Raw genomic sequence first — 16,411 nt, 5'->3', positions numbered from 1 at the left:
AAGGCCCCACCCCTGGTCCCTCATTGGTCTGTCCTCATGCAAATGAGGACTCTAAATCGTCACAATTTGATTGGTCCCAAAGGCACTCTCCTAATTGGTCATAATAGAGCCCCTGTAGTTGGTCAGAGCTGCACAGCTCTGATTGGGTTAGGGAAAGCCTTAGTTATTTTTGTTGAAATAGGATTTTAGGAACTCCTTAGTAAGAGCTGGCTCAGTCAGCAGAAACAGTGCAGGCAGGCAGTTCAGTGCAGGTATCTCAATGAAGTTCAGTTTTCTTAGGGGACCCTGTGTAGGAACGGCTGTTTGTTTAATTTGAGCACAGTTACCCACTGGAGGCTCTTTTTAGCTGGTGTCTTCTCAGATTCATAGTTCTAAAGGTAACTTACTAAGGATCACACAATACTTCCCCAGAAGAATGTTTGGGGGGTGGGGTCTGGTGGTAAGGGATAGTATTTAAAGAAAAATTTGAATGTGAATGTTTTCAGTGTCTAGGAACTCTCCACCAGTCACACGATTTTCTGTTGTTTTAAAATTCTTCAGCCTTTTAGTCAAAGTTGCTGTCTCAGGAAGGCTCTTATATTTAGGACCCCTAAAAGGGAAATAAGACTGAGTAGGAAATAGAATAAAGCAGCTTAAAAGGCCGCTCTGCTTCGTTGACGCCCTGTCATTTTACAGCGGAGGAGGGATTCATTTGCTTTTCTGATCGGAATCGCTCATCCAAGCTTATTCTGGTTGGATGGAACTGAATTGCGGTCGTATTCAAAGAACTACAAATCCCAACAGGCCCTGACGCGCCTGCGTAGGGCTCGCTCCTTCCTTTTCCTGACTTGTCCGGGAAAGACCCACCCGCGCTGAAAGCAAGCGGAAGAAGATGGCGCTCACCAGGTGGGTTGTGAATTCGGGTGCTCGGTACGGAAGGGTCTGGAAGTACCCACTTTTTTCATTTCTTTGTCCACACTCTCTGGGCGACGACCAGGCCCCTGGCACAAAGTGATGTGGGCCGAGACCATGGCTGGGCCCTCCCGCTGGCCACCGGGGCGACTAGGCCTCGCCGAAGCTGGGGTCTTTCAGTGGCTTCCCGGGTTGAGTTTGCCCCCATCTAGGGCCGAAAGCAGCGGTGTGGTGAATAGTTCTATGACCTTAGCTGCAGAGGGTCGCACTTGCTTGTCGCTTAAGCGTTTTGGGGGCGGGGTGGAGAACACCCTGGGGATCGCGGATCAGGTGGCCGCGACGGGGGTATGGAAAGAAGCGGGCGGGAGGCAACTGCCTTGGCTTAACGACTTTGTCAGCTGAGATCTCTGTGGTCTCTGTCCCAAAACAAGGCTTCCTGCGGGCGGGGGGCAGGAGGGCCGGTTGGAGGAATGGCACTGAAAAGAGATTTTAAATTAGCCACAGCAGTGGCCGCTGTCTACTCATTCGCGCTACTGCTCCGCACTTTAACTTTGGACCTTAGAATTTCTTCCGTAGACAGAACCACTTGAGATTTTTGCTGTTCCTGGTTGCCTTGGTAACCGCATGTAAAGTGGTCCCTGCCTTTAAGAAACAGATGCTTAAGTGAGAGATTCCAAGGAGTTATGTAACTCCTTAACTAGTCCGCAACCTTGCTGCCCCATCTAAGTGGAAAAACTTTCCAGACGAAGCCAGTAGGGAAAGTTGAGTGTCAAAGCGGTGTTGTAAAGAAAGGAATCATTTTAGGACATCCGCTTGAGCTCCCCAAACACACTTCATTCTCACACACGTATTTCCTAGCCGATGACAGTTAAGAATCCTGAAAGTGTTTGGATCAGAGAATTGTTTGGGGAATTAATTTTTGGTGCCTTGCTCCATCCTAGGGCTTGTGTGTATACAGAAGGAAATCTGCAGTCTTTAGCTGCAGGATAGATGGTGAATGAGGCATACGGATATGAAACAAAGAATCCAGAATGTTTACTTGTGTAGTATTGACCTTAAGTACAAAAAGAATTAGATGGAATGAGCTGAACGGACTGGACAGTTTTCCTTTAGTAAATGTCGTGGGCATCAAACATTTGATTGAGTGCCTGCTGGGTGGGAAGGACTGACAAAGACCAGTGGAGTCATGACGAAAGGTTTTGTGGGAAAGGTGAAATCTGAGAAGAACAGACAGGAAAAATACCAGAGATGATGTGGGTATTGTGTGCTCAAAATTGCAGTGGCAGACTGCAGTCTTTATATAGCTTATCTGGGGAACTACATAGCTTTCTGATTTTGTAGACTTCATTCTAGCTGATTGATTTGTAGAGATGATCTCAAGTTCCAAGGTGAAGTGTTATTTCCAAAATCTACTAGGGATTAATAGCAGGGACCTAACCTACTGATGTGTTACAGTCTTGTTGCCAGTGATTGTTCCTAACTAAACATTTAAAGTGATATTGGTTTCCATGACTAAATTCAAGTCTACCAGCGGGGAACCCAAAGAAAACCTAGAATTTATTTATAATAATTGTGTTTTTATTCTTACATGTTTAAACTTAAATCACCTTCAAAGTACTCTCCATTTGATGTAATGCACCTATCCAGACTTTTTTTCCACTGCTCAGGACAGTTTTTTAACTCATCAATTTTGATGCCTTTTAATGTTTCTGCTGTTTGTTTCACCTCTTCCACATCGGCAAAATGTTTCCTTTTGTGAGAAATCCTCACAATAAAAACCAGGACACAGGACTTGAGCAGCAAAGCGAGGCCTTTATTCATGAGTCTGCAGAGTCGGGCACACCCTCAGCCAGGAGAATGTACGGGGCGAAGTAGACAAAGAAAACTGGTTTTATACTAACACGATTAGCTCCCCTTCCTCCCCTCTCCTTCTCGATGTTTCTCCATTACTGGTTAATCCGGGTTCACAATCTAATGCAATTAACTACTTAACTCAGGGTGTGATTAACTAAGGGTAATCTAGTTATAGGTCTATCTTCAACTCATTCGCAAAGTTATTTAGCTACATCTTCCCATTTCTCTGTGTTTGGTGACAACAATCTTCCTTCTTTTGATCCCAGAGATATGTGTGAGGAGCTACAGAATGTCATTTCTTCACCCCTTTACCATGATTCATCTGTTAATTATCTCCTGGTTTGAGAGTCACTGGCTTGCTTCTTTATCCCTAACACCTTTGAGGACTTTTTTCATCTGAGTCTCTCTAGGTGATCGAATACAAAGTGGGACACAGTGTTATGCTGTTTTTAGTTAAAAACTGCTGAACACTCTTGAGTGGTGTGGGGAGGTCCACTCATAAATCACTCATCATGAAATGGGCAAGTGCATTGAAAGAGCCTTCAAAAAAATTCACCGAAGCCAAATGAACGTAGCCTTTCCCAGTAATGGCCAGCTGATGCACTGATACAAATAGGTTCCTAGAACACTCATCCAGCGGGGGAAGCATGTACTACAACGGGCCTGCCCTCCAGAAGACAATTCTGGTTTTGGGGGGGTTATATATTCAATAATATCACTTTGCATATAATATGCTTTTTTAGTGAAGGGGCGGAGGTGCATTAAGAAGTCTCAACAGTGGCACTATCAAAGTTTGGACAGGATAATTCATTATTTTATGGAGCTGTCCTGTGCACATAGTGAGATGTTTAGCAGAATCTTTGGCCTCTACCCATTAGATGCCAGTGACCCCCCCCCCCGCCCCTTCTCCACTCCCAGCCCCCAAATCCTGACAAAATGTCTCCAGACACTGTCAAATGTGAACATTGTAGATATTTTACTCCCAGCTGTGAACCGCTGAATAGACTTTCTGCTAGCATATGCATCCATCTCTCCTCCCCTTTCCTCTTCCCGCACCAGGAGTGTGCTGCTTTGTGAGAATGTCATCCTTTATAGGGAACAACAAAGTTAAGGCCCTCTGAAAGGCTAGAATATGTTATGACCTTAATACATACCAGTTTACCTGTTTACTAGATTGTCCAAACTCTGCTTTGGCAGACTGCCTACGTTTTGATCATTTTAGTGACTAGTTCTTCCAATAGAAGGTAAAGAGAAATCAAACATAGTAAATATTTGGCTTTGTAACTGTCTGTCTCCATCCTATGTACTGGGTATATATGGTTTACTGAGAATAACTATGGTTATTTATTCTTTGGCCTCCAATTATTCATGCATTCCATTGTTCGTTGAAAGTCTTCCATGTACCAGGCACTGTTGCAAGGGAAGGTTTTACAGTATTGAATCAGGCCCACTCCTTGTCCTCACGGATCCTCACAGAACTTACATTCTCGGAGGGATAGACTATATATGAGTAAATAAATCAGTAATTCAATTAGGTAGTTAGTATTAGGAATAAAATAAAGATGTGAGGTGGAATTTTGGACAAGGTCCTCATAAAACAGCTTGCGGGGTGTAACTGAGCAGAGATGTGAATGCCAAGAAGCAAGCACTCAAAGATCTGGGAAGGTTTTCTATAAAAGCACTATAATGTTCAGCTGTTTATAGCAGAAGGAATAATAGCAAATGTAAAGATCCTAAGATGACATATGGAAAGACAAAAAGGCTATAGTGGCATAAGATGGTGAGTGTGAAAGGTTAGCATTTAAGTAGTCTGTGCTGTGAACTAGACAGTGCCAGGGATGAAAGAAGCAGAAGGCTTGATTCCTGTACTCAAGTTGCTTACAGTCTAGTAAGAGGGGGATGGGGGGAATGGTAAATGAAGAGATAATTACAATACAGTAAGGTGCTGTTATAGCAGTGGTACATGGGGTCTTGTGGGAGTATGGATGGGGGCAGCTAACTCAAACCGGGGGAATCAGAACAGCTCCAAATAACCAAATATTTCTGGGACACAGGTTGAATGGATTTTTCTCATTTAATATTTATAACAACACTATGATGTAGGTAGTCTTTTGATCTGCCATTACTGATGAGCAAACAGGTTCAGAGGGGTGAGTAGCTTATCCAGGTCAAGTCAGTGGCATAGATAGGCTTTGAACTCTGAGCTTTTAGCCATCACATTACCTGACATGCTCCCTCCCCGCTAGGTTAGATCCCTCTGGTATATGTTGTCATAGCACGCTGAACTTTTCCGTCGTCACTTAACATAATTTGTAATTATAGATTGTGTGATTATTTGATTGTCTCCTCTGCAAGACTTTAAGCTGTATTTGTCAGTTTACAGTTCATCACCTACCTATCACAGTGCCTGCGCTAAAGTGATCAATAAATATTTTTGAATAAATAAGCTCTGCCGCCTATTCAAATATGCTTACTAGCCAGAATTACAAAATAACTTTAACTTTTCCATTAAACATATTATCTACTGCAATCCTTTTGTGGTACTTCAGAGCAGCGCTATAATAATATCCTTGAAAGGTGTCAGGACTGGTTTAGTACAGCAGTTTTCAACTGGTGTGCTGCAAGAATTTTTAAAACATGCAATACCTGACCTCTTTTTCCCTTAGACTGTCAAATTAAAAAATGACAACAGCCAACTCAACAGTAGTTGCCTAGTGTGAATGAATCAAAATTATACCTTTTTTTTTTTTTTTTGTCAAATCGGCAAAAAATTTCATACATTTTTTAGTATGCTGCATAATTTTAGTAATTAGTTTATGTGTGCCATGAGATGAAAAGGTTGAAAATAATGGTTTTAGTAGAAATTCGGTTTTTTTAAATAAAGAATGACAAATTACATCTTCAGGCTTTAAATCTTTCACCTCTTAAGTTTTATTTATTTAATTTTTAAATGTTATTTATTTATTTTTAGAGAGAGGGAAAAGGAGGGAGAAAAGGAGAGAAACATCAGTCAGTTGCCTCATGTACATGTCCCAACAGGGACAAACCCACAGCCTAGGCATGTGCCCCAACCGGAATCAAACCAGCGATCTTTCACTTTGCGGGAATGACGCCTGACTTACTGAGCCATGCGGGCTAAGGCTGACCTTTTAAGTTTTAAATTGCATTCTAAACCAGATACCCTTGGGGAAGCACACTTAAATACGCAACTTCTGTTTCTGTCTCTTATCAACCTCCTGTTAGATTCAGTTCTAATCCTTGTTCTTTTATGTTGACACTACAATAGTTAAAAGTAAGAAGCACAAGAGTAAAATAGTTAAAAATTAGGAGTGTGAGAATAGGAAAGACACTAAGAAAAGCATATACTACTAGACAGTTGGCCTCCCAGTAATTGAGAATGTTTACTTGCTTGTTACCCGGAAAGAAAAGCAGAAGCATAAAAAACTCAATAGTTTGTCCTGTATATGAAATAATGTGTTAATTTTTGTTTCTGGGCACCATTTTGCCTGCATTCTAGTCAAATGTTTTGACTGTATGTCTCTAAGAACTTATTTCTTTCCCAGCATTACAAAATGACTGATAATGAATTCTGCCATAGATCATGGAAAAGTTTGCGCTTTTGCTCAAAGGAAAAAGCCTATAGGAAAACAGTCTTTGGTGGCCAAATTGCAATGATCAAATTAATTGTAAAGAGTTTTTTAAAAGTCTGGCTTTTATCTTTGTTTATAGCTTTTTACCTGCACCTACTCAGCTATCTCAAGACCAGCTTGAGGCTGAAGAAAAGGCAAGATCTCAGAGATCTCGACAGACCTCACTGGTCTCCTCCCGAAGAGAACCTCCCCCGTACGGGTACCGGAAAGGCTGGATACCTCGGTTATTAGAGGTAAATATGGATCTTCAGTTTGGATTTATTCAGTTGTGCTGAAATTTTGTATAGTGCCTTTGTAAAATAAATTTAAACCCTAGAATCTCCACACGTGGGTGTCAATAGGATAGAAATTCTGGTTGTGAGCTCTCGAGACATACATTTACTTCTCTCAGAAGATTAATCTTTTTCATCCTGTTTATTCTTATCACTGCTTTGTGATCACTGGAGAATTGTACTGGTTTATATCTCTTCTTATGCCAAACTATTAAACATGTACAAAAGAAACTAATATACCTTTCATAAATTGAGGGATTATAGCATATGGAAAATAATGGGTAAGACAAAAAATGAAAGAATAATTTCATGTTTGGGTACTTTTCCCTCCCTCCTCCTTCCTACAGGCATAATACCACATAACCCTGAGGTAACAGCATTCCTCTGAGTACAACTCCAGCAGCATTCCTTTTCTGAATCTTTCCATTGGGTAGAGTGGGAGGAGCACTGACTGGGAGCTGAAAAAAAACAAACTGGTTTTGCATCACACTGTGTTACTTACTGTTGTGTGACCCCAGGCAAATCCTAACCCCTATTCATGTTTTCTTGTCTTCATTTTGAGAATGTGAATAGATGCTTAATATATATGTGTTTTATATATATATAAAACCCTGGCTGGTTTGGCTCAGTGGATTGAGCGTCGGCCTGCGAGCTAAGTGTCGCTGGTTCGATCTTCCAGTCAGGGCACATCAGAGAAGGAAAACTCTGACTCCAAAAAACCTCCGCTGCCTTGCAGCATACCTCTTCAGGGGAAAGGCTAAGGGAGTAAACCCCGACAGAAAATCCGGAGCCGGAGTCCCTAAGGCGGTTTGACGTTGTAGTCAACACCGGCAACTCCTGCGGCGCACCTGAAGCCAAGCTGTATTGACTCCGTCTTTCCCTTGGACCCTTCAGCTGCGAAGAGAGGGGGGGTCTGCTGCAGGGGCAACAGCAGACCCTCCATATCACCCTGCCCAGGCTCTGTAGCTTCAGCTTCACTGGAGAGGACACTCCAGCATCATCGCAAGATGTCGATTCAACACGGGAGGAGACAGATACCCTGTCACTCCCGAGTCAGACTGCACAACCATTCTCGGCGGTGCAGATAGACTCTTAAGAAGCTACACCATCGTCTCTCGAGACGGACGGCTGCCGACACACATGATATATATATATATATATATATATATATATATATATTTTTTTTTTTTTTTTTTTTTTTTTTTTTTTAAGAGAGAGGGGAAAGGAGAGAGGGAGAGAAACATCACTGTGTGGTTGCCTCTCACTCACGCCCCCAACTGGGGACCTGACGTGCAACCTAGTCATGTGCCCTGCCTGGGAATTGAACCAGCGACACTTGGCTCGTAGGCCGACGCTCAGTTCACTGAGCCACAGCAGCCATGGACATGTTAGATAAATTTTGAAGAGGTGTAAGAGATAGAATTTGATGGTTGATTTGGAAGCATGAAGGGGAAGGAAAGAATCTGGAGTGATCTTTTTATATCTTTAGCTTGTTCCCAAATAACAAACTGCCTTAGCAGTGCCTATCCTCTCGATTACTCAGGATCCTGTACATCAGTTTAGTACATAGTCCTTCCTTTAATTCCAGAGCACATTTTCGCATATTTACCCCTTGCCTTTTTTTTCCATCTAGGGAGAAAAGCAAACATTTGATATTTAATTCATTTTGCTTCCGCAAGACCTCTTCTGTATCATCAAGCCTTTTTCTTCTCCCAAAACTCATTCTGACTCCTGCAAATTTTCTTCTTCCATATCCCAAGGAATAACTGCCCTATTAAAAATCTTTAAATGCCTATACTATTTATTTCTGCACCCAGTTTTTTTTATTTTATTACTTTGTTGTATTCTGTCATGGTTATGGTTTTTATAAGTGTGAAGGGCTCATGCCCTTAGCTTTTTTTCATATGCCTCCAAGTGGTGATCATAGTGAATGAACTAAGTATTCATTGGATTGAAACTTGTTGCTTGGCACCCTTGAAGAAGCCATCTATGTTCTCAGCCTGTCCCATGTTTGTCATTTCCCCTACCTACCAGAACTCTATAGAGTTTAGAAGATGAACATTCAACTAGATCATGTCTTCTTCTAAGATATTCCTTGTTTTTATTTCCTTAGCTATCCCCTGGTCCTTACTAATTCTAGAGTGTAAAGGCCAGTCTTATAACAATTATTAGAGGGTTTTTGTTTTTGCTGATAGTGTAATTTGTGAGAATCAGGGCAAAATAAAAGATCATCAAGGAGACTATTCTAGGGTAAAAAGGTAGTGATTGGCATATGTAATAGAGGACTTGAGTGTCTCTTGAGTGATTATAGATATTCTTCATTTGGCCTCAGAGATTGCAGGTGACAGGCATTACTTTACATGAAGCAGAAATCTCATCCTTTCTTCCATTTCAGCATTATGACATTCAGGTACTGTTTGCTTTTTAAAATCTTAACTTGACTATCAAAGGTTTCGTATATCCTGGTGGAAGAGAACAGTTTATTTAAAAATCATCCCAAAACAGCCAGCTGATCTTGAAATACCATGAATGCTTCTTGAGGGGAGTGACTGTTCTGCAGAAGAAAGCATTTTGTTCTAGGTTTCAAAGTAAAAGCTATAATTTTCTGGCAAGCTTAATGACCACAAAATGCCACATCTACAGTTTTGAAGTGCTTATCATAGCTGAAGGACTCCAGCAAATCTGAGCATGTGACAGATTGATGGCCTGGGTATAGATAGCACCTTTCTTGGAATTGCTTTAACTGTTCCTGCCTAATTTATAAGAAAATGTCTCTCTAAGCTTTATTGTTTGCTTTTAAAAATGCCAAACCTTTTTTCCGCATTTAAGCATATTTTACCTAGGAAATCATATATCTATGATCTAACAAAATACCTCTTGAAGGGCAAGTCTTATAAAAGTGGTTATTTTCATCAAACTCTCTCTAAATGATTCATTTTAATACATTTTCCTATCATTTCTTAGTAGTATTGATTTGCCTTTTTTTTTGTTGAGCTATAAGAAATTTTTTTTTTAAGACTACTTATTCTGTGGTGTTTTTTTTTGTTTTGTTTTTTCTTTTTAAGATTTTTATTTATTTTTAGAGTGGAAGGGAGGGAGAGAAACATCAATGTGTGGTTGCCTCTCAGATGCCCCCAGCAGGGGACCTGGCCTGCTACCCAGGCATGTGCCCTGACTGGGAATCGAACCAGTGACCCTTTGGTTCATAGGCCAGCGCTCAATCCACTGAGCCATACTAGCCAGAGCTGAAATGTATTTCAATTTAATAGGAAATAGAGCTTTTTTTGGAGTCAAAAGAGCTGAGTTCAAGTCCTGCATATGCTAGCTATGAGACATTGAGAAAATCCCTTAACTTTTCTAAACCTGAATTTTTTCCATATGAAAATATGAGGTATTTCAGAATTACAAGAATTAAATGAGATAATGTAAGGGTGAATTATATTTTGTAAATTATAATAAGGTACTAAGCAAATATTATTTTAACAAAATTAATTTTTGTGTTCATTGGATGATCCACCTTTTTTGTATATTAAACTTCATTGACAGACTGCTTTACTTGTTCTACTTTAGAAGTCTTATTTTTCCTAAATAATTGTTTATATAATCACCATTAAATATGTGATATACTTACTTCTGCTTTTTTCTGTCCTGTTGTTAGCTTCTCATGGACTATTGAATACTAATATCATGTTATTAAAATCAGTTCCAAGAAAATAATCTTTACATTTCTGCCCTAACTGTAGCTGACCTATTCCTCACTAAGCAAATTATTTATGCTAAAACTAAAAATCGTTTCCTTATCTTAAACTTTTTGCTTAGTTTTCTCCTGCCATGTATATGAAAGCCAGATTCCTTGCCTGTGGTCTAGAAGCCCTTCCTTGATTTGGTGTTTGTCTATCCATACAGCCCTGTCACCTATGTGTCTACCCCTCTGTCCTCAGTAAACTACAGCCCCACTGGACTCCCATGTCCTAGAACATGCTAAGCTTATTCTGCAGCAGGGCCTTCACACTTGCTATTTGATCTGCCTAGAAGTGCTTCCCTCAGGTCTCCCCATGACTGATTTCTCATCATTCAGGCTTTAGTTCACCTTACCTCTTCACAAAGACGATCCCAGCCACAGTATCAAAAGTAGCCCCTTTTCCCAGTCTTTTTATTACTTTCAAGGCATTTATCACAAGCCAAAGATTATGCTTTTTATATCTTTGCCCAGTACAATATACACTCCACAAGATCAAAGAACTCTTTTATTTATTGCTATGTCTTTAGCTTCTTGTATAATAAAAGCTTTGTCATCATTTGTTGAATGAATGAATATGTCTTGAATCTCAGATCACCATTATATTTTTTATTTCTTTTTAATACATAGGATTTTGGAGATGGAGGTGCTTTTCCAGAGATCCATGTGGCCCAGTATCCACTGGATATGGGAAGAAAGAAAAAGATGTCAAATGCACTGGCCATTCAGGTGGATGCTGAAGGAAAAATTAAATATGATGCAATTGCTCGACAAGGACAGTCAAAAGATAAGGTAACCCTCTCAATGATTTTTTTCCCCATTGATAATTATTTTGTGAAGAATGTTTTTAACTGTGTTGAAATAATCAATGTCTGTTCATTTAGTTTATGTTAAAGGCAGGAGTGAAATTTACTTAGGCTAACTCAAGATAGGACTTCATCACAATATGAAAATTACATTATGACTTCAGAACAGCAATGACTTTTTCCTTTGAAATTTCCCACGCTGATAGCTTATATATGCTTGGGGTTTTTACTGACTTTACATTTTTAAAACAATTATTTTATAGTACTAACCTTTTTTAAATGCTAGCAAAGTTTTTAAAATATAAATCCATATGTAATTTTGTCTATAGTATCTTCCCTCATATACTTAGAAAATACTTACATAGATTCTTAATTATTTTAATAGTTCATTTGGCTATAGTAATTACACAAACTTCTTTTTTCCTTGATTAAGTATAAAACTGGTACTTGGTATCCAGATTTAAGATGGCCCTGCTTATAAAGTAATCCAAAGACCAAAAATAAAATGTACTTAAAATGATCTCATCACAGACCAGCTATACTTAGAACCAAGAAACTGTTTTCAAGAAGACCTAGTTAGGTTTCTTTTCTTGTAAATAAATGCTCCAAATAGATGTAAAAGATCTATTTAGAGTTGAAGATGTTGGGGAGAATATTTAAGAGCCTTCAGTACCTGGATCGCGCTCTTTCCTGGTTTCATGGTTTCATTTCTTCTTCTAAAATAACACTGATGACAACCTATCCTTTGTTCCTAGTCATGGCTGATGAGTTTTGGGGGAAAACAGTTATGCAGTCATGCAGTTTATATCTGAGGCTTCAACTGGGCTCCTGTGGTGTTTCTCCAAGTTTTAACTCCTACCCCTACCTATCCCTTCTCAGCTGAATAAGGTGACTCTCCATCTGTTTGCATGTCAAGACTAAGAAAATTGTTATCTTTCTTTATCCTGGACTTCTCTTTTTGTCTTGATTTCTCCTTTCATCTCTAAGAAAATCTCCTCTCCTACCTAAACCTAATCTTGCCACATGTATTTTAGTGTTTTCTGGATCTCATCCCTTCCCCTTCCCCTTCCCTTTATAACCACTTTTTCTTTATTCTTAAAGGTTATGCCTTTCACCTCTATTCTGCTGGCTCCTTCCTGTTAACATTTGACTATGCTTGCTTTTCTCCTCTTTTGAAAGAAAAGTTTTTCTCTGACTACCTCAAGGCTCCCTCTAGCTACTGCCAAATTTCCACCTAATTCTCCTCACTTTCCTTCAAGCTTCTTGGAAGAGTTGTTTTCTGCTCTCGCTACTTCTTCACTGTGATAGGGGTTCACCTCAACCAGTCTGCTGAGATAAATCTCTGATGAAGGTCTCTAAGACTTTTTTCTCACAATGCATTCTTTTTGACTAATCGAATTCATTCCCTTGGCTGAAATATCACTCTTGTTCTGATGACTGTCAAATCTGTACCTGCAGCCTAGTTTTCTCTCCTGGGCTCTAGGCCCTTGTAGGAGCAGATCTATGTAGATTTCCCCAAGTACTATCTCAAATCCAAAACTAAAGGCATAATTTTTCACTTAATCTACCTTTCTTATTCTCCAGCTCAGTGATTGACAGTGATACCTTCCTAATTGACTATACTAAAAGCCAGGGAGTCCTTTTTTCCCTTTAATACAAGAATATGTTCTTATGGTAAAAGGTACCAATACTATATAAGTATATATAATTCTGCCTACTTCTCCTACTTCCCAGAAGTAGCCACTTTTATGCAGTGATATGTATCTTTCCAGACCTTTGTTATGGATTTAGATATATATGTGTATGTTTTCCTACTTTACAAATACACCCATGCACACAAACATATATACCTGTTTTCAGATAAGTAAGATTTAAATACCCATAACTTCCATAGACTTGCTTTTTTTAACATAGTATGTTTTGAAGATCTTTGTTAGTATCTCTAGGTCTACTTCATTTTTTAAAACATTTATATAGAATTTGATGGTGCACTTGTGCCCTCATTTTTTTTAAGCATTGGTGGTTTTCTCTTTTAGTTTTGCAAACAGTATGTTATTTGAGATCCATATACAAACACCTTTTTGCACATGAATATTTGTATAAAATAAATTGGACTTATTAGGTCAAAGGATACTCAGATTTCAAGTGTGTCACATATGCCAGTGTGTTCTCTAGAAAGCCTTTGCTTAACAATCATTCCATTTTTGTGTTTTCCTCAGACCCTCATCTGTTTAGTCACCCTGTCTATCTTACTTTCTTAACACGTCTCAAGTGTATTCCCCTCTCTGCTACTTAGTTCAGATCCCTGTCATTTCTTGGTTGCTTTACTGCAGCAGAATCTGAACCCATCTCCTTGGTATTTGTCTCGCCTACCTGAGAAAACTACATTCATGTTTATCTGTTTATCCTTCTCTCCTTGAAATCTTGCACACTTGAAATCTTTCCATGGCCTTTAGGACAAGAACCAGCCAAGCTCTTTGCGGCATACTTGAACCCTTGTTTATCTTTCTACTCCAGCTTCAACTTCCATGATCAGAAAAGTGAAATCCAAAAGTAAAGTCCAGTTTTAGCCATTCTGTTTATTTTCAATACAAAATAATCACCATTATAGGCAGTTGTTAAAGAAGAATAACTGGCAGGCATTCCCTATGAATACCGTGAAGAACTACTTCTAGTTCTAATATGGCACATTCTCTCTTACCTTGGGAACTTCCCCTGGGTAAAGTCCTGGGCTGAGGACAGCCCTTCGCCTATGCTCTGTCCGACTAAATTCCTATTGCTTTCAAATCGCGGCTCGCTCTTCGCTATCCCAGGGTACCCACACTGATCTTCCCTGGCTAGTTTGAGAATCCTTCCTCTCTTTTCCCTATATTTACTCTTATCATAGCAGTCATCACCTTTTGTTGTAATTATTCATTAACTAGTGGCCTATGCCATTGGCTATAAGCTCTTAGAAGTCAGAGATTATATCTTTATATTTTCCTTTTAGCCACCTAATTTAGCACCTGACAATTTGACACACAGGCATTCACCAGAGTTTGTTGGAGGAATGGTAGCAGTTTTCATTGAATTAATAGAAAACCACTTCTGAAGCCAGTAAGGAAGCCTAGTCCACTCCTGCAAAAGGAAAAACAGATCCCTGCCTATGCAGGACACATACTGGCAATCGACCCTGTGTGATGGAGGCCTTCACTCGACTCCAGCTGCCTTTGTTCTGGTGCATCTCTCCGTCTTTGGAATAATCACTTTATTGATATGCGCTGCCTTTCCCCTCTCACCTGTTAGGAAAAAGCATTTTAGGACAATAATTTGGCATTGATAGGTTGTGTAATTTTGAATGAAGTACAGTTTTAACCCATTTTGCATTATATTTCAAGATTGGCAACCACGAATTTTATCTGATTTCCAGAGAATGTCTGGAAGTTTTTTATTCTCTGAGAACCATATATATTGGTGATTATTTTGTATTGAAAGTAGGGTAGAAATGTTAAAACTGAACTGTTTTAGATTTCAGTCTCTGAAGAATTGTTCCTTACAAAGGAAGCCTTACATGTTTGTCCATAATGCAGGCACCAGAAATGAACCCCAAACTAGTAGTTTATAGAGTTATTCCTCTCAGGTTCATAATAATCCTAACCCTAATGAGGGAATCTATACATGTGTAGAGAGAGGAGGGAGGAAAGTTCTACCTTTTAATTTTGCTCTGAACCCAAAACTGCTCTAAAAACAACAACTACAAAAAAGCACAATAAAGATTCTTTAAAAAGATGAATAGAACATTCAGTGCATGTAAGAAGAAAGATGCTGAGCAGAGTGACTACCAGGACTGTTCTAACGTTATTTCTGGTGGACATATTTCCTTGCAGGTCTTTATACCTGGGAATATACATTTAAATTCCTTTTACAAATTTAAATTCCTTTATTTTTTTAATTGGATGAATTAACACATGGAGTTTTTCATTGATTTAATAATTCAACATTAACTGATCACACACTGTGCATTGGCATTTGGAGGGTGGGACACCTCTTGATTGTTTGGGACTCTTTGAGCATTGTATAACGTTTAACATAATTGGCACTACCTTTTAAATGCCATCCCTATTGACTTAACCAGAAATACCTCTCATATTTACAAAGACCTGGGGAGGGGAGTTGGAGGTGGCAGCAATACCCTGTTTTAAAACCACTGGTTTTCCTAATTTAGAGGAAGGAATTGGCTACTAATTCTACAAAATGAGTTTTTAAAAATCTTATTCAGGAAGCTGATATGCAGCGCTCTTTACACAGGATGAAAATAGTTTGTTGGATTATTGAATTTGCAGTATAGTACAGAGATTTCTGATTTATATCAGAGGGATTGGTATTCTTCAGAAACCAGGGAGTTCTCAATGAAATATTAATAGTGAAAGAGCAAGAATGGAGAATGCTAACCCTAGGTATGAGAGCTGAAGAGCAAGGCAGGGGTCTAGGGGATAACATTCTAGGGCTAGGCTAAGGCCATTGATCTCTCTACATGTAAAGGTAAGTACCTTGTGCAAGACTTCCTGGTAATACAAAATTGGGAGGGAAAAAATTTCTTGAAGTAAATCTTGGTAGGGCTACCAAGATTTTTTTCAATTGTGACTTGAGTGATAAATCTTAAAATAAAAAGCCTTGGTATTTATGTTTTCCCTCCTGAAATAGTTCCATGGGAAATGTTCCATGATACGACCTGAAAGAATGCCTTCAACCTCTCCTACCTCCCCAAATCCAACAACTTTAACCCCAAGATGATCTTGTATGTTATTATTTATTATCTTGTTCGTGTGATTTCACAAACTATCTAAACCTAAAGATAACGTTCTCTTTCTACGTCTAAAATGGTAAATATGTTTATAGGCTTCTCCTTTTAGTCAATCCAGTTCTTTGCCAATTTTTAGTAATAAAAAAAAAACTGTTTCACAGATGAGTTATTGGTTTATCTTTTCACAAAACTCATTTGTACTCCTAATTTCTTCAGGAATTTTTTGTATTTTTCAGAACCCCTTAGGCTCCTGGGATATACTGAATTTCTTCAGCACATCTGGTTCTCTGGCAATAAAAATTGGGGGTTTTATAGTTAATTACCATGGAGGAATCTTGCTCTTCAGACGTCCTTCACTTAGCTTTGCGAGCTGCTAGAATCTTACTGATGCTCATTTAAAGGGTTATTAACTTTGG

General features: G+C 39.2%; 1 protein-coding gene across 1 annotated transcript in view; it reads left to right on the top strand.

The window, feature by feature from the left end:
• The first annotated feature begins 807 nt into the window (after nucleotides 1–807).
• The window catches only part of SNW1 (SNW domain containing 1), a 34,682-nt gene continuing 19,078 nt past the window's right edge, over nucleotides 808–16,411 (top strand). Inside the window, exons 1-3 of the mRNA XM_090271244.1 lie at nucleotides 808–885; nucleotides 6,475–6,628; nucleotides 11,037–11,198. Of these exons, the coding sequence (XP_090127370.1) occupies nucleotides 872–885; nucleotides 6,475–6,628; nucleotides 11,037–11,198 (330 nt within the window). The 5' untranslated portion in view covers nucleotides 808–871. The remainder of the gene's footprint in view (nucleotides 886–6,474; nucleotides 6,629–11,036; nucleotides 11,199–16,411) is intronic.

The sequence above is a fragment of the Furipterus horrens genome, unplaced genomic scaffold (assembly GCF_987537825.1).
Source record: "Furipterus horrens unplaced genomic scaffold, mFurHor1.1.pri manual_scaffold_3, whole genome shotgun sequence".
NCBI classification, from domain to species: domain Eukaryota; kingdom Metazoa; phylum Chordata; class Mammalia; order Chiroptera; family Furipteridae; genus Furipterus; species Furipterus horrens.
Note: the sequence above shows the minus strand (reverse complement) of the source record. Positions and strands in the feature narration are given on the sequence as shown.